At 43.6% G+C, this 24,606-nt stretch overlaps 1 protein-coding gene across 8 annotated transcripts in view; it reads left to right on the plus strand.

Moving 5' to 3' along the window:
• LOC120568373 (zinc finger protein 521-like) overlaps nt 1-24,606 on the plus strand; it is a 90,292-nt gene that overhangs the window by 1,966 nt on the left and 63,720 nt on the right. For 5 of the 8 annotated variants that reach the window (XM_039815864.1, XM_039815859.1, XM_039815861.1 and 2 more), the window contains exons 2-3: nt 5,907-5,963; nt 13,178-13,378. Coding sequence is in view for 5 of the 8 variants with exons in the window: in XM_039815859.1 (XP_039671793.1) it covers nt 5,907-5,963; nt 13,178-13,378 (258 nt within the window). In the remaining 3 variants the exon portion in view is untranslated. Of the gene's footprint in view, nt 1-5,906; nt 5,964-12,501; nt 12,547-13,177; nt 13,379-24,606 lie in introns of those variants that run through there. The other 3 variants (XM_039815865.1, XM_039815860.1, XM_039815866.1) reach the window with 2 other exon arrangements.

Consider the following 24,606-nt stretch of genomic DNA (forward strand, 5'->3'; position numbering starts at 1 on the left):
GAAGATTACATGGTCTGCGGTAGTACATTCATGCAGCCACCATTTTAAATCAATACCCAGGAGAGGGTGGAAATGTGAGTGCATGCACATCTTAAAATTGTCACATTCTGTTTCCAGACCTGCACTGCTCTTTTCACAGTAAACAGCTCTATACATAGATTCCCTATTTTTCTCAGACCAGATTGGCATTGACTTCTTTTTTCTTTTCTAGCTGGTGTGACAATTGCTATTCTCAAAAGACACCTCACTTAGATATAATCATCTCCTGCAAGCATACCTACATGCCACAAGTGTTTGTATGTGTCTGAATTCAGAAGAACATCTGTCAAGATTTGTGTACATCTATGTGCGCGCGAGAGAGAGAGAGAGAGAGAGCGAGAGAGAGAGAGAGAGAGAGAGAGAGGGGGATAGAGAGGGATAGAGAGTGAACAAATCAGCATGCAAATGAAGTCAAAGTGATGACAGTGTTTGTTTTGTTATTGTCAGTAAAATTTAAATTGGAAAAATGTGGTGCACAAAACAACTGACTTTTATGTCCTCATACCGACTGGTGAAGCAGAGCAGAAATGCAGATACGTCATAGATATTTCCCTGTTTTGGATCAGACCCAAGGAAGGCCAGGCAGATGTTATTTATTGTTCTTTGTCTATCTCTTTCCTCTGGGACAGAGATACACTTATACAGATGTCCACAATAACTTTCCTTGTCAATTTTTTAAACTAGTTGCTTGACACTGTATTCTTTCCACTATTGCAGGAGACAGGAATTGTCATTTTATTTGTAGACTTTTTTTCTTAACATTTTGTTAACACAAAAGTGACATCGCTAAATTTGTGGCACCACATTTTTGTCCTCATGTGCATGGATGTGTGTGAGCCTGTATCTGCCCATACTGTATGTTTTCATGAAACAGAATGTGGTTGCACAGTTCAGGTTTCACTTTTATAGGTTGTCTTCTGCTGACTTGAGGCAGTGGTCAATGTGGATGGCGCTTGTTTTGCGCAGAAAGAACACTTTGTTCTGCGGAAGGGAAATTAAACAGAGGGGCCGGTGGACTATGGAAGGAAGGTAGAGAACGGGCATCGTGTGCTGTGTTTTAGGGACTGGTATGGATAGTATTGGCATGGAGTGTATGCAGAGGAGATGAGAAAATAATGCTGTGACAGTTGGCACTCTATTTTCCCTTGTGTACCCCAACACACCCACTTCCTCACTATTGGCTGCTTGTGGGAGTCAGAGGTTATGGTTTTGGTCCCATCGAGGAAAAGGGCAACATTACAAGTCCCGTTTCAATTAAGTCTGAGAGACAGATCCGGCTACGTTATTGCTTAGGGGAATAAATGGCACAGGACAAGACCATACATCATTCGCTTATATGCAAACACTTCACCCTAGCCACTGACATTTACTCAATCCTGAGCCTTCTACATTTCTCAACTGTAGCCACATTGTAATTTTGTTTTGATGTGCAGAGGCTTTGGGTCAGCACATTGCCTCAGTCATTGCAGCGAGGAAGGAGGATCTCACTCCAAATTCTGCATGTAGCGTGTGATGACTGCCACGTTGCCTGTCCTACAGCACTTCCTGAATAATATGAGGCTGGGTTGATATTTTCATTTGGAGCACAAATGACAGTCTCAAGCCTGATGTGTTTATTGGCTGAGGAGGAAATTTCCAGGTCTGTCATCCGCATATATAAATATATTTTCTGCGCCATTTACTTTAAGTATAGAGGTTGTCATGAAATCAGCGCTGTGTCATGTACACCTTAAATATTTAATATTTTGGAGTAGCTGAAATTTGTCCCCACGTGAATGAGTTTTGCCTGGCTATACATAAATAGAAATATTATTTTACACTTTAAATATGAACTCTTTAGAACAGGTTGATTTATGAAATCTATGAAGGGCCTGTTAAAAAGAAAGTGAGTCAGTTTTACATTAAAATTCCTCTGCTCAGACATAAAGAGGTTAGACTTGAAGCACATTTTTATTTCCCTTCATGTCAGGTGAGTGAAACTGCTATTAAAATTTGACCTATCAAGAGAAACTAAAATAGATATGTATTTTTTTAAACCCACATTTTTCATAATTTAAAGCTTTTCTTTTTGGAGAAGAGAAACTTGATTGTGTCCATTATGCCCAGAGACCCATAACCACTCCCCCTTTCACTCCCTATAGGCATAGGCCCGTGTGACAAAAAAGTGTGATTGCACCTTTAAGCTCAGTATTTTTTTTTATCATAGGAGCTACTCAAAAACTCATTTTATTTTATTTTAAATGCACACTGTATTCAGTATGTTATAAAGGCCTCTCCTTAATTTGAGCAATTAAAAAACGCAGAAATGTACTCAGCTCTATTTTTTCCTCCCCTGTTAAAATGCCTATTAACAGTTGCGTCATTCTTAGTTTTTAGGAAGCTGCAGTATTCCAGTCTGTTCACAATTAATGATCTGTGGCATAACACCCATTAACACTTTTCTAATGTGACACAAAAATATGGTTAGTATTATCATTAAGGAAATTATGATGGAGCCGTGGAAAAATCCCATTAGCACGGCTGTCAGTGCTCTTGACACGCGGCTCAGTGTGTTGGACTGGGTGTCGCGGGAGCTGGCCGATATCTCTCCTTACTCCATGGCGTGTGTCTCTCTTGTTGTCATGGATTGTCTGCCACATGGAGAAAGAGTTCTTGTTCAGAGACAGTGATTGATTTCCATCACTGCTGCAAATGAAATGATATGTTGCTTATTTGCATCTGTCTCTTTTTCCTGTATGAATAGCATGACTATTTTTTTGGAAAATAAATTTGCAATAATTGCATAAAAGGGATTATTGATTCATGACAGTGTTTTATTGGTACTAGTAGAGTTCATTTTTTTGCTCTTATGATTTGCTTACAGTATGGCAATATAATGAAGGATTACAAATATTATGCAACGTGATTAACATGCTCCTCTATTGCAAATTATTTATGACACTAATCACCAGTTCAAATAATGCTCATTAAGAAAGTTATTCATGTGCAGTGTGTGTCCTCCTCCCTCCCTTCCCAGCCCTAATTGAGGAGAGTTGACCTTTTGACCCGAGCTAAATTGAGTTGTAGTCCCTGTGGCGAGCGTCTCCTTCCCGGTCAGTCAGGGCGGATTACACAGCCATTGTGTTAGGCACTGTATCGTCCAAGCTGGCTGTAACCAAGCAGATGAGTCACGCATATCCAGGAACACACTCAGGGCTTTTTTTTTTATGTCTGAGAAGCGCTGCGAGATATCCACACACGCAAGCGTCCACACAAACAAATACGTGGCAATCCATAATTAAAAGCCCAAAAATGTACGGTAATCATACACACGTGTTTTTGTGCATATACGCGCCCTTCACTCCATTCTCTGACACAGCAGGAATTCATTTGATGGATTAGGAGAGGTCCAAGCTGCTGAGAGTTTGTCATGTTTTGCTTATTCATGTCTATTAAATCATTAGTTTTATGCAGGTGTGATGTATCATGGACTGTGCATGTGGTGATCAATCTGTTCAAGTTTGTATTCTTTTGTTTTTTTACCTTGCGTTTTGTTTTGCTCCCCTATCTGTAGAAAATTAATTCATCCCTAAAAAGGAAATGTCCTGTCTTGGGGATTGTTCCTTTCAATATAATGGCAGTTACTCTACAGTCATTTTTGTGTGTGGCCAATGTGTTAATTAGTGGCCTTTAATGCTGTGCCACTTGTTGTGGGATTATATATTTCCTGCTCCGTGTTTTGAAAATCAAAGGAGCAGTGCTGAAATGGTCCCCAGTGTGTTTGGTATATATCAACAAAACCTAGCAGCATGATTACAGTTTGTCACTGACTGAGTGATACACTGTACCTTGTTAAACATTAATTAACTGATAGCGGTGATGCATTAAAAACAATGTGGACTATTCAGTTGAAGTTATTGTCATTATGAAGTGATCATGCTTTCAAGTATTTTAATTAAAACTGTCCAGCTATTTGCTACACTGTCTTGTGATTGTTGATCAGATGTCCAGCTCGTATAAAACATCACAGGAGTCTGCCCTTGCTTTGACAGCTCACCCTCTATGATCGCTCCTAGCTAGTTATTAAATATCCAAAAGACAGGTGCAAATTGTGCTGTGATGGAAAAACTTTTAATGCGTTCACAGTGGTGACAAATCATCGCAAACCGCTGTAATGTTTAAGTTCTTATGGCATTGTGAAATAGAATTTTCTGCCTGAACTCCCTCATCTCACCAACAGGGACGGTAATCAAAACAGAAACTCCAGCTCCCACTGCCAATCTCTGATAGAACCCTGGGGGATTTATTAGGACCCCCATCCCTAGCCCATTTAAATGATCCTAGATGCAAGGCGCTCAACAGTGCTGGAGAAACTCATTAAACTCTCAGGGCGTCAGTCACTGAGGCCTCCTTTAACAGGACAAGCTTTCTGTGTTGGCTGATACAGTCCTCTTTGGTGGTTCCGAGGGATATACCTCCATGGTGTCCAACTATGTCTATTCCATCATTTTTAATTGATTTAGCTAATTAATTGCCAGACCCAATATGTTTGTTTAGCATTTTTGTGTATATGAAATATAATTGTTACTAAGGGAATTTTTTCCTGATCAGACATTATTGTATGTATTGAGTGAATAGTGGCATTTTTTTACAAAGGTTATTTTGAATAAAAGCTTCTCACATGAATTCCCTTGGAATTCAGTTTTGGATGGACAAGGCCTGACAGTGAAACGTAGTTGTTCCGTTGTTTGCAATCTTTATAAGAAACAGCTCAACACTTTCCTGTTCATTTTTCACTGATGTTTGACACCCTGCTTGACACTGACTCTTGCTCCCCTGAGGGGGCTTCTGCCACCATAGGATCCGGCCTTAATTATGCAAAGTACAGGATATTTTGTGCGATTTTAAAAGTGCGCCAGCTTTGGCAGTCACTGCTACACTCCCCTACTGGGAGGTCCTGTCAGACTCCCCCTTCCCTTTTTGCCCAGGAAAATGAAAGGCTAGAAAGAAAAGACATAATGGAGAATGCATTTCAACTGCAGGGGTGGAACGCAGAGGCGTAAGAAGTCCTCAGTGAGACCCTCATTTTACATTGAACAGGTGGGAGACTCTTTTGTTCTCTTCCCGCTGTTAAAATCCATTTTATTTCTCGTACTTGACATGCCACAAGGAACTCTCACCAGTTCCAAAAAGGCTCCAATGTAAAAGGTTCTTACCTTTTACTAAACAGAAGTCGTGTTTTTCAAGGCCATGTTGTTGTCAAAAAGTCAAAAGTGGTTTACTTGCCATGCGCCTAATGAGCGGGATTCAGTGCCGATCCAGATGTCACAATTTTTTCAGCCATCCTGTTCAAGAGCAAAAGCACTTTGCAGCTGCTTTGGTTGTTATGACACGTGCATTTATGTTTTCTTTGCATTTAAGTTTGGATCACAGTCAGCTTTAAGAAGGTCCATATTTATACTGGAATGTACTAATCTTTTTGATACCCATCTAATTTAGCTAACCAAGGCACTATACACAACCTTCTTACTAATGCAGTCATCAAGGTGTTTTTTCCTTGGTCACTGTTGATGTTGGGAGGAGGTTTCATGGGAGACGTTCATAATTCATCTCGTCATTACCCAGTCCAATATGTTATGTATGTGGGTGGCTGTTTGCCTTGTTGCCAAACCTCATACATATGAAAGGCTTGTGTCGATTCCCAAACCACAGGTTGAGCTGTCGAAAGCTGTTGAAATCTCGTGGAGTTTCCATACAGAAAATCTCAATAGTAAATAATAAAAAAGAAGTTAATCTCAATGTGTCTAAGTTGTTTTTCACTGTTAACTGTTTCTTTCCCTCTTCTCCCCCCCCCACCCCCCCCACACCCCTTCTCTTTTTTCTGGCAGTAGAAGACAATGTGACAGAGGACCAGCACAGTCCTGGGCAGACTGCCATTCCAAGCGGTAATGCTCCATTTCATATTTCATCATTTTCGGCTGGAAAGTGGATCATGTGTGTGTGTGTGTGTGTGTGTGTGTGTGTGTGTGTGTGTGTGTGTGTGTGTGTGTGTGTGTGTGTGTGTGCGTGCGTGCGTGCGTGTGTGTCTGTCTGTCTGTTTGTCTGTAAAGTATTTGTTGGGGTCAGAATGACACAAACTGTCTTTCCTGTTTTTGAGGTTTTCATACTGTGAACTGCATGGTTGCATGTGTTAGTATAGGGGAAGGGCAGAACGGTGTAGCTTTTCTTCTTTGTTTGTGTGCATGCATACATGCAGGTGTGCTTATAGCTGTCCTTGTGTTCCTGTGTGTTTCTGCTGTTTTTTTAAGACTCTTTGTTTCCCAACCCTCTGTATGATGTAGAATAGAGCTACCCAGATGAATGTGTCCTGTCTCCACGCGTGCCATTCACAGTGGCCCTCCAGGAACAGAGCGGTAATTCAGGTCAGGCTAGCAGAAAGCCCCCTATGAATGAAGCCTGCTCCTGATGCACCACACTGTATATTTTCATTTCATTTGTCTCTGGTAAAGGTTAAGTCTCAGGCGTGGTTATTTTAAACCCGAAATGGATGGTTTTGCCCAGCAGGCTGGGGACCCTGGGTACTCCTAGGCTGCCACATTAGTCCAGCATTTACCCATAGCTTTCTAAGTGCTCCTGTGCAAGAGACAGAAGCATGCACCACTACAATAGGTCCAGGCTTTTCTCAGCTGTTTATGACTACAGTATTATTGTTTCAGTTTTTTTGGTTGTGATTTCCCAGCAAACCTACGCTTTAGCATCTAGTAGGTATTTAGAGGTAGATTTGGGCCTCAGACATCACCAGCAGGTTCTGACTTTTGGTGTTATCCATCATTCCTCGCATGTGTTTTCGATTGACCCTTTAGTGTGTAATTGATCAGATATGCCAGTAAAGATTTTTGTAACATTTTTGTTCATCTCTGCAAAAAGCAGATATCTGTCTGCCGCTGAGTTAATGTGTATTGATAGGTATTGGTGGGTGGTTCTGTGGAAAGAAACCGCCTCCTTAGCCCCTCTAACCCCGGCTCAAGAGATGAAGGACTGGGCATAAAAGGCAGACTTGCCTCGGAGACCTCCTGTCATCCTGAGCCAAAGTAGAGCTAATGAGTGTGCCTGATTACAACGACCCCCTCAGACACACGAATCTCCCCTCTCCCCATCCCTCCACCACCTCTATCTCCAGAGTGAGAGGAGACAGCCGCCACATGATCGATGTCTGCCTGTGGAGAAATCAGGAGGGCGCACAAATTAATTTCTCACTTTCCTCATTTGACTTCGTCTGACTGATTTATTTTTTAACCCTCTCTCAGGATGCAGCTTGACGGATGGTCAATGGGAAAAGTGTTGTTTGTGGCGGTACACTTTTAAAATGCAGGGAAGATTGCTCTTGCTATTTGCCGATTTGTCTCCTCCAACTTTTAAAATGTTTCACCGCCGCTCGTGTCTCTATCGTAACAGCAGTAATTCATCCTTCTAAACCACTGCCCAAATAAGCCCTTTTTAACTTCAAATTGGAAAGCAGTGGAAAAGCTTACCTGCTTTTCATGCATTCGTCACTTTGACGGACACGGCTACAATAGCCATTAGACTCCTGACAAGCCAAGGGCTTAATCAGACGTGGTGTCTCGATCTACCTCATAAGTAGACCCCCAGTTGTGCTCTTCTGTAACTCTGCAAGTGTTCTGCAGGCCCTGCATCCTGTTTCTCATTCATGTTTGATATGTAGCAAAGGCAAAGGAGAAATGCTAACAAAAGAGGCCCTCTAAAAGATAGACAGTATTATGCATAGTATAGAGGGGCAGGAACAGTGTGATATCTGAGATTTAATGAGGCATTGCACTTTTTTACCCAGAGAGTGTCGAGCAGGCTTAAGATCTGCAGCTTGGCTTTACCACTGCGCTGCCTGTGTGTAATTATAACCACATGCTCCGTGCTTTTTCTTCTCTCTTATATATACATCCCTTTCTTTTTTACTTTCTTTCTTTATTTTGCTCTCGGCTATGTCAAATTGAGACTGTTTTTTTGGAAGAGGGTGTCAGCTCTGTCAAAGTGGAGTGGACTGAGGCAAATAAAAGTGTTATAGAGATCTAAAGGGGTGTCTGGGTGGTAAGGTGCCGTAGTGTAGCGTAGTGTAGCGTAGTGGTGCGGTGTCTGAGACTCTGGCTCTGGCTGAGGCTGCCCACAGATCAATGTACTGCAGGGCTCACTACAGCAGGAAGAGGAAAGGACTCTTTCACTCCACCACTTCAGAAAATCATATTCTCTATTATTCATTTCCTTTGATGTTTTACTGCACTAATGGCATAGCAAGGCGCTCCGTTCAATATTATCACTCCCTGTGAGTGAGCGTATGAGACAGGGTGAGAGAGAGAAAAAGAGAGCGTTTGGGATGTTCAAATGTTGTTTCTCATTCAACTGCTTTCATTTCCATTCTTTTGTGTGTGCTCATATCTTTTTTTTTTTTTTGGTGTTGAGATTTTAATGTTGGATGATGCCATCTGTATACCTGTGATTATATGTGCTGCTTCCGTCATGTTGTGCTCTCTATGTTGTCGTCATGTTTGTTCTCACTCCTCATGTATTTGCACCTTTCCTCTCTCTCTCTCTGCTACTCTTTATTTTTATCTCAGCATGCATTATAACATTTTCATAAATATATTGCAATATTTCTTTTGTAACATAAAACAAGGTGGGCTGTCAGCACATCAATTTGAGCTTGTAATGTGTTAATAAGAGAGAGAGAGAGAGAGAGAGAGATCACTTTTGACAAACACCTCCTCTAATCTACTTTCAAATTTCAAATGCACCAATATATTAAACAGCAATTAGTCCTTAATATGAATCTGGGGGACTTGAAGCAGATAACTCAAATTGCATGCACCGACCATATGAACACAGACTCCCCCCATGCAAATTCTTGAGGATCGTTAACAATCTGGCAAGTGTCAAGCGTACAGCCGCGTTGTCGGATCATGACATCTTTAATGATGGGGGATCAGTGGATGTGACGGTCTAACTGGAGAGCCCCCAAATCCCATCCACACAGAGGAGGATACACTCTGAGGCACATGTGGCATTAGAATGTAGTGTGACCTATATATGGCGGGTGCTCTGCAAAAGTTTTAGATTCTTAAATAATGAGGTGCCGGCAACCGTGTGAAGGTTATTCAATCTTAATGTCCTCCTATTTCTGACAGCCTCCCTCACTCTGATAAAGGAGCGCACTCACCTTTGATCAGGCCCGCCGACATGTGTCGACAGAAGCTGCTTGCTGGTTAAAATAAATTCTTAATTCGAACTTGGGGGTGGGTGGTTGTAGGGTGGGTTGCCGGGGAGGGGGCATCGTAGGATCAGGATCTCTTGGAAATGATGGGGAAATGAGGAGATGGTTGAGCTAGTAATGATGTTTTCGACACTAAGGTCTTTCATTGCACAAAGAAAAACACAGAGACTAGCCTGATGGAGCTAGACATACTGTATCTACAGGCAAGTAAGAACATAGCTCTGAGTGATTTCATGCTTTATCGTGCACAGTGTTTTGGAACCAAATCAGTTTAAAACACTGACATCCATCACATGTTGCATTACAATAATGGCTTAGTACCCCCCAACAACTTTTCCGTGTCTCTTTTCCTTGTTCTATGTGTTTAATATTTCATCAAACCTTCAAGCTTAGGCTTAGGGTTAGAAATAAAATCCCCAGCGCGGTAAAGACAGGGTTCATGGAAAAATCTTAATTCTATTGAGGTTATCCTGGCCAGACTTTTGTTTTTTTTTCCTTCTTTGAGTATTCCTGTACATTCATGCCCTTCCTCCTCTCCCCGTGGTCAGTGTCTCTGCCTGTGCCTATCTCAGTGTGTGGGCCAGACAGTTGGGGGACATGTAGGCTTCCCTGCTAGGGACCATGGGTCCCTGGTGGGGCTGAGGGAGCAGAGAAGAGAATATCAATTAAATAGTTATAAATATTTAAGAGCAGAAATATTCAATAATATAAGGGTGGGGGGTCCAGGGGACTCTTCTACTCACAAGATGAAAGTTGTGGCATGATAAATGTCACTAGGCACCTTAAGAGACAAGAGTGTGTATGATGGATGGACTCAAACTCAGGCAGATATTACATGGCTATAAAGATGTCAATCACCATTCAGATTTCCACGTTTTATTAATTCAAAACTAATGCAATTTTAGTACCATAAAGATTAAAAATGTGTCCTTTCAGTCAGATCTTCATCATATTCCCCTTATGAATAATTTCTCAGTCCGAGCTACGATCATCTTACATCGAGCTGACCTTATCAGAATATGGATCAGCGGTCAGTGTAGCTTCCCTCTTGTCCTTACCTTCTGTACTAACATTGCCAAGCTGATTAACAAAATTATTAACAAGGGCGTCAGGCATGATGAAAAATTCTCAATATGCCACACGTCTTCCCACCATATTCCACATGTGATTGTCAGCCATTCCAAGCATGCTGGTATTGATCTGCTGTCCAGCCTGTAGAGACTGGTAGAAGAGGATGTCCTGATCTGATGGATTACTGTATGAGGCTCAGAAGCCCTGGAACCTCAGTATTGACGTGGCTCTTTAATGCCAGGGTTGGACGTGACCTTGCCGTGTCAAGCCTCCCCCACCCCCCCTCACCCTCAAAGTGCATAGAGTTCTGAGAAATCAGACAGTCCATAGTCTATATAATAGTAGAGACAGAATGCAGTATGATCATATATAGTGCATTGTTGAGGTGCATTAATAAAGTGCATAGTGATCAGAGGTAGTAAGACAGTCCATAGTCCATGTGTAAAAGGACAGGGGGCAGAGCGGGGCGGGGCAGGGGCTAGTGTTGGGTCTTGGTGTTGAGCAGTGTTATGGTGTTGTGAAAAAAGCTGTTTCTGAGCCTGCTGGTGCGACTCCTAAGGCTCCTGTAACGTCTCCCAGACGGGAGGATGGAGAACAGTCCATGGCTGGGGTGTGTGTGGTGCTCGGTGATATTGTGTGCACGTCGTAGACACGTGAGTGATGAAGGTCAGTGATGACGAAAACAAGTGAAAATCCCCAAAAAATCACACATGCATAAAGCTCTTTGGGTTTTAATCTCGTAAATTTCCCAGTTTCTCTGAATTATTTGTCCTCTATTGTAGATCTATTGAAACAATATGATAATATCAACTTAATACGAACAATTGAACAAAATGCATTCATCCTGCACTGAAAAATGCTTTTTTTTATTGCAGATAAAACATAAATGTAGCCATCATTTGTTTTCTCTGACAGTACTGAGCTGTAATATTAGAGAAATTAATGATTCATAAAGGCCGTTGGAAAAAAAAAATCAAAGTCTTAACCTCCTCCTCAGGCACCCTGTAAAAAAGACATGACGTGTTCACATTTCAGTGCATATTGTGAATTCTGTGTCTCTGTGTGTGGATGAATCATTAGTCTATATTGTGTGGCTTTTGGCCTCAGTCAGAAGTGTTTCCCCCCAGAGCAAGAAAGGCCTGCATCTGTGAGGATTGGGTTGGGATTTTCATTTTCTTGAAACACCTTCTGTTCTGTTCTGCATGGTCCCACTGGGGACCACAGTGCTGATATTTTTAGAGGGCATGTTCCGAGAGCCTCAGTCGCCAAGAGGGAAGGACAATGGAGGGTGTGATGTTACATCAATACTTGGCGCAAGTGGGGGAAAGGAAAAATCCTGGGTGGCCTGGATGAGTCCTGGAACGCCTTTCCTCAAGGAATTTCACAGTTTAAGAGCACCCTACAGAAGGAGGATTTAAAATGGCCGCCCATGTACACCCGGTATATAATATAGACCCACACCTGCGTGCATCGGTGCAACATACGCCTTTTGTCCTCAAGCACTGTTAAATGTGTGCTAGACAAAAAAACAGGCTTTCTCCTAACGTTCCCCTCCGGAGTTTCAGGACAAGCTGAGGAACACTTGCATCAGTAGGGCTTAAAATGGCTGCCAGTGAAGTGCAAGGGCTCTTCTCCCTGACAAAGCCTTAACCAGGGTGGCATGATTGTTTGATTGTAAGTATGGCTTTTTAATCAGTCTTATTGTGAAGTGTAATGTCACAGCAGGGGAGCAAGAGGCCTGCAGGCCATGCTGCCTATTTATTAGATGCTGTTGCAAGCCAGATTTACTATGCTTCTGAGTGTAGATGTAGATTATGAGTGAAGATGTTTATGGTGCACTGTGAGTGAACAATGCAAGGTTTGATTTGTTGTCCGAATTTTTTCATCAGGTGAAGAACATTGGATTAGACTGGTATCTTGAAAGATGATTCCTAGTCCTGGTTCAGTCAGTCGCCCACCCCTGGCACTGCTGCAGCACAAAGCCAACAAGAGACAAAACTGCAGATGGATTGAAGAATATTGATGTGTGCGACCCGCGGCTGCCTGCGAGCAAGGCTGAATAATTTAGGGAAGTGTGTCGTGACGACAGCCTAACACACACCAATCTCTGTTTTGCGTGTCTTACTGTGCACCATACATCCACAGTTCTGGCCTAGATGTCTGGATATTATGGCAAGGTCTGTCTCCTTTGATAGACGCTGACTGATGCAATTCAGCACACACTGGCTGAATTTTATATTTCTTTGGTCGAGCCAAAACTGCAATCCAGGATTTATTAACTACACATATTCCCATCAGTCTAGTTTCATATACTGAAGTTTTGCTTGGGTGAAGCAGGGCAAACACAACGTAAAACCATTTCTAATAACAGAGGTGTGTGTGTGCATGTGTGTATTAGATTTGTGTGTGTGTGTGTTGTGTGTGTGTGTTTGTGTGTGTGTGTGTGTGTGTGTGTGTGTGTGTGTGTGTTTGTGTGTGTGTGTGTGTGTGTGTGTGTGTGTGTGTGTGTGTGTGTGTGTGTGTGTGTGTGTGTGTGTGTGTGTGTGTGTGTGTAAGCATCGTGCCACCTTGTCTGTGTGTGCCTGTATATCTCTCACCTTCACCTGCCCATAGTTCTGTTATGGCATGAGTGGTTGAGTTACAGAGGACCAAATTGAACCTGCATTTTTATTACAGCTTTTATTATTGTTTTTATTAAATCCAGAGTCTAGAAATCCATTTTATTGTCACCCAGAGGACGCTGTGTTACCTCACTGTGTGGGTCACCCCTCTGACTATGTGGTGCTGTCATTTCCTGTGGCTCGGCAGATCCAGAGTGCGCCCTCGAGAGGGCGGCGGAGGATGGTGAGACCGGGCGTCTGAGGAAGAGGCTGCTCTCTCCAGAGGAAGGAGAGGAGGGAGAGGAGGACGACGAGGAGCCTGCGCTGCACAGCTGCGACAGCTGCCGGCAGGTGTTCGAGTCGCTGAGCGATCTCACCGAACACAAGATTAATCAATGCCAGCTGACAGGTAAACAACGTTCAGCCCACCGAGCCTCCCCTACACTCTGCCACTCAGCTCTTCTCCCACTCCCACTCTCGCTCTATGCCTTCACCAGAGAATATGCCACACTATGTGTGTTAGTACACTGCACCGAGGGGAGCACAACACCAGACTACCAGTTTCCTTGGTAGATAGCCAACAAAACAGACACACACAGGCCTCACACACACATAGCACATTATTTTATATGTGCTGTACATCAATATCTACAGGCATGGCATACAAATAGGCCTCCATGTGTCCTTATAATAGATCACTGTAGGCTACAGTATGTGTATTTATAGTACGTGCATTGTGTCCTTGCCTGTTTCAGTGTAGCATTTTACACAGCACTATACTAATTCTAACATTTCACTCGAGTGTATGCAGCTACGAAGTCCCACAGTAACCAGACCACCAACTGGAAACGGATCCTTGCTCCAGGAAAGTCCCTTAGCTGGTCCTAGTGCTAGCTCGCTGCAGTAGTAATACCTAGTGGGACTGAAAGAGAAGGATGCCATTGGCAGACTGTGTCATTGACCTGTTGATGGATGAATAGGGCTATAAATACTCTGACAAGGTGGCAGACAGAACTAATGATGTGAACTGAAGGTTTCCATGTGCTTCTCCTGGACTTGCTGTCCTCCTTTACACGTCCTGATGGGCCCGCATTGAGAAACACCAATTGACACACATTTCCCCATGTTTGAGCGTAGACCTTGTCTCTTACTATGTTGTTCAGGAACAGAACATGGACAGGCTAAGATGTAACGGTCAGATTTCTAATGTAGTACAGAAGTTACCGTTTTTCATTTCAAAGCAAAGTCAAAGCACTGTTCATGAGAAGGCTAGTGTAGTCTCTTTTCTGTTTACATTCAAGCACAGTTTGATTTCATATTTTACAACCCACAATCAGCAAGCCACAAATTATAGGGTAGATATCCCACAAGTTTTACAAAGATTTTCCATTAACTGTAAGACTCACGAGCCAAGTTCTGTGTTTGTTTGTGTGTGCATGTATGTGTATATAAGCGTGCACGTGTGAATTCTGTCCTGCCCACATTGGTGTTAATTTAAGCAGAAATGCATGCATGTTCATAGAAAGAGCGACCGTATGTGTAGGCGTGCTTATGTACATGTACTGTATGTGTACATGTATGCGCATATGTGTGCCTCGGGTGTGCTGGTGTGTGTGCTAATTCAAAGTGACACTCAGTTGACTAAAGGTGTGAAAATCAATGCACTGTTCTCTTTCACATTACTGTCATCCATCAAAAGCATTCATTGGTTTGAGGTAGACTAAGTGCAGAACCTCCTGCCACCATTTTCTTTCAATGTAACACCAAATTCCATCAAGCCAGCAAAGATTTGTGGACTGTCTGTTTGAGGAACTTAACAAATAAAACACAAAGGGTGTCATTTAAGTCATAGGGGGCTGTGCTCTATCACTGCTTAAATTAAAATTAAAATTATAATTATAAATTATACTTATTTGGTGGTGTATAATATTCTGCAGATAATCAGTCATGTTATAATAGTTGTATATTTGATTCAGGGGCAGGCCTTTTATGTTCAGCTCTGTTGTAATGTGGTCATGACTGACTCAGCCATATTTTTTCAATAATTAAGCCTGGCTTTTAAAATGTCAATCTTACGGACAAATAACTCTTAATTGCTCAATGATGAAAAAAAACAGAGTTTGGATAAGAGCCCCCGTGGAAACCAAACAAAAGAATCTAATTGCCATTAGGGTATTGTGATTGTGCAGAAACACTCTATTAGTATTCAAACACAGTGGGAGAAAAGAAACTTCTAGATGGCATACTAAGTACTGTGAATGTGTGTGTGTGTGTGTGTGTGTGTGTGTGTGTGTGTGTGTGTGTGTGTGTGTGTGTGTGTGTGTGTGTGTGTGTGTGTGTGTGTGTGTGTGTGTGTGAGTGTGTGAGTGTGTTTGTGTTTTCTCTGGAATATGGGAGGAGATTTCCTATGTGGCATTATGTAGACATCCATGACCAATTAATCTGCCTTACATCAAGTCTCTACTCACAGATGGATCCTTTATTAGAACCATTTTCTAATCAACCACCAGCACCTGCTAAACCCTCCATTTTTACAATTTTAAATGTATTTTTGGTAAACACATTGCAAAGCTTGACTGGAACCAATCCACAAATGTAGATTTGCTTGCTGTTCTCTGACAGAACTCAGCTCTCTCCCCCAGCTGATATCTTGTAAGCGTATACAGTGTATTACCAGAACCAGACATGCCTATATAAACCCACTACCTCACGTGTTTATTCTGGGCCTCATTATACTTTGCGTCTACGTTCTACAGTAAAACACAAGTTTCGCCACAGGAGTGAGACAAAACAGACTAAATAAAGTCTAAACATATTCTAGCTGCATGTCGACCACGCCCGATGGACAGAGAGAAAAGAGAAAGATGTTACATGTCACTGCGATCAATGGCGGCCATTGTCTCCCCCCCGTCTGGCAGAGGTATAACACCTTTCCATGCACTTAAGCCATGACCACTGCAGTGTGCTAAGGGAGCGCATGGGTATGGATTGCCTCGTGTCCCTGATGCGATCGGTGCTATTGATCGCACTAATGCTGGACTGCGGAGGAAGGCGAGAGTCTGAGAAAGGGAGTGAAGACGAAGAAGGGAGATGGGGAGAGAGAAAGAGAGAGAGTGCTACAGGAATGCATCCCCAGGGAGCCCGTCTTGGGCTGGGGCAGGGCTTCAGGAATGCTCCCCAGGAGATCCCACTGAAGGCTAGGGCAGGGCTGGAAGAATGCTCCTCTAGAGAGTTGAGAGTGGAGGCTGGCTGGGGCAGGGCTAGAGGAATGTTCCCCCAGAGCACCCCTTTAACTCCGGAGCAGAAGTGGAGGGGCTCCGCGGGGGGAGAGCGCTCCCCCGTCCCCCCTTCGGCTCCAGGATGGCTGCGGATCAGGTTTCCGTGTGGGGATCAGCATCCTGCCGACAGGGCTTTAGGCTGCCCTAGGGAGGAGACAGGAGGCTGCAGGCACTGCTATTCCATAGGCCTTTCCAAAAACACTTCACAAATGCTTTGTCTCACTGTCTCACCCCTTGTATTGTTACTGATCCTTCATGGAGAAAGAGAACCAGTGTCTACAGTTTGACTTTTGTTTTCAGTTGGCACAAGACAGTTCATCTGCAAGATATGAGATTGCAGTGGTAGGCAAGGAAACATGCCCTCAGACCCACTCACCAAAGAAATACCTTGCTCCTCAGCTCATTTCAACTTGTGTTTACTAGCTAGCCCACACTGTAAATAAAAATAACACATCTAGCTCAGAGTTTAATTCAAAAGATTGCATTTTCACAAAGCCTTTCACTATCACTTCTCCAATTCCGTGTCTCTGAAGGTATTTGAATAGCCCAGTGCACACATGGGCTGTCAGCCTGGTGGCCATTCTTTCATTACGGGTCCAGCTCCCTTGAGCAACACCTTTTCTTGTGTCCTTCACTAGAGGAGGGGCATGGCTGCTCCCCCCAGAGTGATCTGTGCCCTGCTATTTTAACCCTCTGTGAGATGACCTTTTTAATAAGTGTCTTTCTCTGTTTTCCTGCCGGCCACTGTGCGAGCAAACAGAGCATGTCTTCTGCTTCCCTCAGATAAAGGAATCAATCAGAGAGGGTGCAACAGAGAAAGAGAGAGAGATAACTGGGCCATATATGGATTTATATTATGTAGATTTCCCCTTTCTTCTTCCCCGTAGACATTGCAAAATGCACTCAGCTTCAATAAAATACGTTTCAGATTTATGAGAAAAATACAAATGAAATATTAATACTCTGTGAAAAACAATAAGATCCCCCCACAATGAAGAGGATGGTAATATGAGTGAAATAGTTTAGACACATTTCTAATATGAAGTCTGTTTGCAACGGGGAACAAGACAAATTTTTTAAACCCACTGATATATGTTTTCCCCTTTCCATTCTCAACCACGACATGTTTGTTTGAAGTGTTTGAATTCATTTACATCAAGTCGTTGGGTCAGCAGTATGGAAACATTCAGTAATACCCTCAACTATGAACAGGCTCCTGGCAGTCCATGTTTTCTACTAACTGTTTCCAACCGGCTCCTATTGGTTGTATGGGAGGTTTTTTCAACTAACTTTGTATATTGATCCAACAGCTGCTTTGTGGCTGCCAAGAAGAATGTGCCAAACTGCAAAGACTTTATTTGCTTCAAAAGGGCTCACATAAGAGGAAAGCGACATGAGCAAGACCTGATTAGCCGAACTCTGAGCCACTGTCGTTCATCAGAATTTCTGCTGTGTTTTTGCCGGGGCGTCTTGCGACATCCTGGTACAAAGAGCAGCACACTGATTACAAGGCTTTGAAAGGAGGAGAGGCGGTCAGGGGAGAATAGCTACTTCTGGCACAACGCAGCCACTGAAAAGAGACCTCATGCTAGAGTGAGCTCTCAGAATTGGGCTTGAGTCTTTCCTGTGAATACGTGTTTGTGTGGGGGGGTATGTTCTATGTGAGTGTCTACAGGAGAAAGAGAGATAGGTAGGGAGCGAAAGAGAGGCTGAGAAAGAAAGGGAGCATTAAAGTAGATGTTTGACTCCACGGCGTAGCATCCCTGTGTGTTTCCTCTCTGTGCGACAGTGCCAGTAACGTTAACAGGAGTGTCATTAGGAATTCAAAGCATATGCCCTCATGAGGACGCCCTTTTTCTCGCTCCCCAGTGCTTCACACCACACACATTATGCACTGTATAAAGTATTTATTGGTCTTTGTGAGACTAGGGCTGCATTTCCTGCAGAAAACAATCAAAAAAAGAATAGAGGAGCCTGCTTTTTATGCTTGTGTTTGTGTGTTCATCACAGAGATGACGATGGCCAGCACTGCAATTCCTTCATATTCACATCCCCCTCTATCTAAAACACTCTCCCATGTACTTGCATGCTCAATCAGTCATCCGCTTAGGCATGCAAACACACACCCATACACGTATTATCGCGCATGCACACTCACACGCTCACAAGCTCACACGCTCCCTCACAGCACCTGCGTGCTTGCACTCTGCATTTTAGACGACACATAATTCATCGCCCAAGAGGGTAAACACATGCTGTGACTTCATCCAGTTGACCTCTTTCTTAAGTAGGTAGCCACAATAGCGGGGGTGACATGTGGACAAAACAGAGATAATCTTATGTACTCACCTAGAACTACACACACTGAAAACACTGAAACTACTGACTTCAGTCGAGTGACAAAGACCTGGCCATGGAGCGGTTGTCTCGGTTTCTCTTGCTCTCTTCATCTCTCCCTGGCCCTGGCTCTGGCTGCTCTTTGTTCACTCTCTTCCTCAGCCTGCAAGTCTTTTACAGCGGCACAAGCAGAAGAATGGCACATTAAATCTTAATAGGACTGCGTCTGGCCGTGTTGAATTGCAGAGCGTGTTAAGCCGGCGCTTTCCTCCCCCTTGGCACACGCTCGTGGAAGTGGAAAACAATTGAATAAAAGAAACCGCTCCCTCCCTCTGTAACACAAGTGACTTTGGCTGCCCTGCTGAAGCTATGAGACTGAACTGACTCCGGCTCACAAATGGCATAAGCCCGTACTGAGAAACTGTAACATAAATGGCATTAGTCCTTTTCAATATGCATAGACATACACTGGAAGGTAGACACAGGATTTACCTGACCACCCACAATGTAGCTGTTGCATATTCCCTTCTCAGGGACAGTTGGAAAATACCACTATAAAACTTAGCACTTATATTCCAATAGCCTGTTGACTGAGACAAATATGATAGAGTACAAGAGGACAAAACTAGCCAGGAGAGACAAATGAAATGTATTGAGACATGGGAAGGACAGAGATAGAAAGGGGGATGGGTAAAAGACAAAGAAGCAGAGAGAGCCAGAGTCAATGTAGGAGCGAGCCAATCTTAGCAGCAGCAGCGATGTGAGTCCAGCCCTGCTTTGTAAGGCAGTCAGAGGTGGTAATTAGCCAGTGATGAGTTGACTGGTTGTGTGTCCAGTGCACGGCCCTGCTGGGTGGGGCTGTGGGAGGTAGATAAGGCCAGCAGTGGGCTTATCTCTGAGAAGGACAGGCACCAGGCCTGCCAGGCAAATCCACCCACAGTCCAGCCGCATTTTATTAACAACATCATTAATGCCAGACAGGTTATGTGCGGTGGCTCGGAAGAGAGACAGGAAAAAGTAAAAAACAAATAAAGTCTCAATTCCTGCTTGGCCGGCCAGTCTAAAGTACATAGGCACCGGTTGACGTGTTTTGAAAGCAAGGAGCTTGTGGAGATGTTTACCAGGTAGGCAGCCAACGGAAGGGCACGGAGAGCAAGCTTGGATCTTACCTCTGGGTTTTGCTCACTCTCCTCTGGGTCCGCGGAATTCAAATGATTTTCTTTTTTCTCTTTCAAACGTGGGACTGCACACCAGAATAATGATGAAGCAAATACAGAGAAACTTAACTAGGCACAAAGCAAAGGCAAAAATGTATTTTTTTTTAAACTTTATGGACATTGTGGGCTCAGTTTTCTAAGAAATGCTTTGTGAAATGTTTTTTTTTTTTCTCTCTCTCCCTCTCTTCTCTCAATCTGCAAAGTACAATCAGGTGTGAAAGCTTTGTTTTTATTCTACCTTTTAAAGTAATAAAATACAATGTTACGCTAAAAATGCAAATACTTTAAGTAGGTGTTTTGATTTTGTTTTGCTGTAATCTGATTTCCTTTGATCAGATGGCACCTTACAGGTGTCTGGTGTTATGTGGTGAATGAGCGTTCTGAAGCAATCGTGTGAAGTGCGTAATGTGAACAAACACTTGATTTTTAATTAACACTCTGTATTAGCGTATCAAATGCCAAAGAACTTTTCAATGACATGCTTCGCTAAGATAATTTACACCAGGAGTTGATGGAATGTAACATGGCTTTTAGACAAAGAAAAAATCACCAATCAACATGTACCTCATTCATAGACACCTTAAAGAAACATCAACAGGCTTTTGAATCATGTCACTAGTCTCTAACGAGAAGGTCATAGGATTTAGCTTATGTCTGCATGGAAATGTTCTGCACATTGATCCCCATAGGGCTTTTTCCTTAGAAGGTTTTTGCCAAACTCGCCAGTAATGGGAGAAAAGGAAGGAGGGAGATGGAGGGCGGTGGAAAGAGTGACCAGTCCGACAGGTTTATGTCTCCCAGCAGGCTGAGCTCCATGGAGCGGGCCCACAGGAAGGAGCGGAGCCAGCTGTGACGGCATCCTGCTAGCCACTGTGGTTTCGGAACTTTGGGGCTACACTATCACCGACTCAACATTTCCCCCTCTCCTCTACCCCTCCCAGGGGTTGTTTTTGTTGGCTAGGGGGTACTGTTTGGGTGGGGGCTGCTAGAGGGCTCTGTGGAATAGCCACTCCTATACTTCAGGATATGTGGAGTTGAGCCACACACAAGGACAGGGATTCTCAAATATCATGTGAAGTAACACATTTGTTCCTTAGTGCTAATTGCCATTTTCAGACTGGAAGGTGGGTTCATAAATTTAGTTTTATGGGCAGGATGGGTGTCGTTTAAGGTCTCCAAGGCCACCAGCTGGACTGTGCTTTGGCAGAGAGAACATTGTGTGTCGGTACAGAATGTAATGGTTTGACAGTAAAGCCATGCTGTCAGAGATGTCCTCTTAATGTTAAGAGCAGTGGACAGCAGGGGGTCCAACACCACTGAGAATGTAAAGGTCATCTAATCTATTCCACCTCCAACCTGCCTGGTTGATCGATCATCCTGGAGGAGTCAATCGATTTGATCAGAGAGCCTCTCCAAAGAGATGGCCTCCCAACGAGTGGCTGGGATTCTGCGGAAGGCTGCAGAGTGTGCCAGCTTGGTACATGTCTCTGTGATAAACCAAGACATTAAAATCCCTGATTAAATAGTAACTTGACACCTGTGGTAGTCATTCTCTAAGCAAGCCACTGATTTACTGTAAGACAGCAAAGAACATGCAACACTTACTATCACTTCATCATGTTATCAAGCTCATTCTATATGCAATACGTGTACACTAAAATCAGATCAACAAAATCCTGCAGGACTGACTGACAGCCAAGAGAGATTGGGCCATGGTAAACAGAGTGGTAATCTGTATATTAGGACATTATGTGCCCCCAGTCAAAACATGATGCATTTTTCTCATCATGAACTTGGTTTGTAGAACATACCCCACAAACAAAGTCAACAGACAAAACCATTGTGTGATTGGTTTTTAATCCAATCGCATTATTATTCAGGCCTCCCATTGGCCATTCATTACTCTCACATGGAGCCTGTGTGGGTTGTTATCACCCAATCAGACTCAAGACTGTATTCTGGAGAGCATGCTTTCGTTTGCATCCTTTAAACCCTGTGAGCCTTTCCTCTCTCTAGGCCCGCCAACGGAATACCTAATTCCAAAGTAAACTGATTGCTCTCTCCAACAAGATTACGCTGTGATGATGTTAGCCAAATGAGACTGCTATTCGGATGCAACCAAGGCAGGCAAGGATGGTTACCGCAAGATGACTGATCAGCATGTTAAGAGAAACAAGGTTGGGAAAAAAAAGGAGGCGAAAACGAGGGATAGAATTCGAAAGAGTGTGAGAGAGTTGTGAGCGTGGGGGTAAGCAGAAATGTAATTTGCTTCTCACCTCAGGCAACTGGGCTCAGAGGCCAGTAAATATGCAAACAAGCTGAGCCTGGCCATCAATATGAAGACCCCAGATGATTACTAATCTCCACCATAGAAGTAGATTGAGGTCTGTTCAGCAGCGCCATGCAACATGAGGGAAAAAAAGAGGGTGGTGAGAGTCCAAACTATAGCTGCATATTGGCCCCAAACATTATGCGCAACTCAGAGTTATGGGTGTATTTGACCTTCAGTTTGAGACATACTATTCATAATGCATACAAATCAGCAATACCGCACCATTAAAAATATAGGTGACCCAAACCTACACAGGATACATTCATCTTACATCAATTCAGAAACTAATGCAAAAACTTCTCAGTAACTTTGAACCTTGTTCTCAACTCACCCCGGTCTTTTCATCATGGAGAACTCCTTGTCTGATATGAGCTCCTAGACGTGAGGCACAGTAGTTTACCAGCCCATTGTCATTCCCCATCCGTAATCCGGGATAAAAAAACCTATGGGACATGGACCAGGCTGGAGTCATTAGGTGTGTGCGTGGCTTACCCAGACAGCTAGATAAACCAGATGCCTCGGGATGGCCAGGGGTCATCTCTCTGTGAGAACAAGTTGTTGATGTCCTTGTTTCTCTCTACCTCTTCTTTGCCCGCACTCCTTCTCTCTACGCTCTTTATCATTCCTTCTCTCGCATTCTTTCCTTCTTTCTGTCTCTCCCTTGATTGTTCTGCACAGTCATCTCAAACACAGAGGTCCGTGTTGGAGCTTAGCAGCCGAAGAACCTGTCAGCTAAAGGGAAGGAGGAAAGACAGACAGGGGAGCTGTCTGTGGCCCTAGGTTGAATGCCTGAGGGTGTACTGCGTGTGGAGCATAGTTAGTGCAGTAGGACGCACCGCAGTCCGCAGGTGAATCCTCTCATTTTGACTTAGTGCATTTGAATCATCACCTGGGTGGAGTGTTATGACTTTCTGTTACAGAAGGAACCTTAATGTAATATGCAGCAAACGTTGTGTCTTTCTTTTTATTTTTCATTTCTAAATACAGCAGGAGGCCTATGTAGGAGGAATATATATTCTGAGAATGTCTTTCCAGTCCTAAACATAATTGCCTATTTCTTGTATTTTAGAGTGCGTTTCCAGCATTGAGCTTTACCCTCTGCAGTGAGTGCACAAGGCTTGAGGATGTTTACCTGGCATGGTGCCTGTTGTAGCTGCCCTCCTGTTGAGGAAAAGCAGGTCAGGCTATAGTTTTGTGTTTGTTTGATTGTGCGTGTGTGTGTGTGTGTGTGTGTGTGTGTGTGTGTGTGTGTGTGTGTGTGTGTGTGTGTGTGTGTGTGTGTGTGTGTGTGTGTGTGGAGGAAGGGGAGATCATTAGGATGGGAAGGGTCAGAGAGCCAGGGAAAAAAAGCTGTTGAATCTTCAATGTAACCAAAGCATTTATTTTTCAGGAGTGGATAGGATGGGTGGGTATGGGGGTGGTGGGTAACTAACTGGACTCTCAATCCAACTGAATCATCCATCTGCTCAGCCATCAATCTTCCCTCTTTCTATCCCTCTGTTCATTTACTCATCCAGCCATTTACCATCCTTGCCCGTGGCCAAAGGGCCATGTCTCTTTGTGGCCCTGATAATCTGGACCAATTTCCTCTGCAATTTATTTCCCAGCCAACCACCCACCTGGTCAAGCAGCATCAGGCTTCTCAAGGTAGCGCCACTCATCCCAGCAAGCTCCTTCCCACCAATCACATCCTGTTTTTTCCTCCTCAAGCCTCAGATCTTTTGTGTTTTAAAGTTTCAATTCAGTACTGGAGTAATGCAACCTTTCCTCCTTTTTTTTTTTTTTTTTACTGTAAACTGACACCAGCAGCCATTGTTTACCTCTAATGTTCTCCGTCTTTGTTTTCTATTATCATCTTCCATTTCTATCGGTAGCGCTCTCTTTGCTGCCTCTCTTCTTTCTCTTTCTTTCTCTCTCCCTCCCTCCATCCTGTCATGGCTCCTCAGTATTCTGCTGCTGTCTTGTGTGGAGTGATTTTGCCCAGACACGTCTGGCTCTGGGTAAAGTGCGGTCCCCAGAGAGCGCGCTCCGCAGCCCCCAGGTCGCCGGCACCATGAATACATTATGATTCCCATTTCCATCCTGTTGCCACGGCAGCACTTTTGGAGCCGCAGGGCGATTAAGACGTGTGCTGTCGATACCCTGATAGGAGCAAAAGTTGGATCTGGAAGCTGGCCTTTGATCAGATTCCATCCTCCTGCCTGCTATATATTGGTGGCTTCAATACAGGAAAACCAAGAGGAGGTCTTTTGGGCTTCTTATTGGTTTGACAGGCTCACCTGCTGTACATAGGCAATCCATGCATCCTCAAGCTCTTTTTCCCACCTCTGTGCTTCATCTCCTTTCGTGCCTGAAACCATTTCCCTCCCTTATTCTCACTTCCGTTGCTCCTCCCCATCGCTGCAGTTCAGCTAAGGCAGCATTATACGCAGTCTCTTTCTGCTCTCTGATATTCTGCTTTTCTCACAAAGGA

This window comes from Perca fluviatilis, chromosome 11 (genome assembly GCF_010015445.1).
Source record: "Perca fluviatilis chromosome 11, GENO_Pfluv_1.0, whole genome shotgun sequence".
Classification (NCBI taxonomy): domain Eukaryota; kingdom Metazoa; phylum Chordata; class Actinopteri; order Perciformes; family Percidae; genus Perca; species Perca fluviatilis.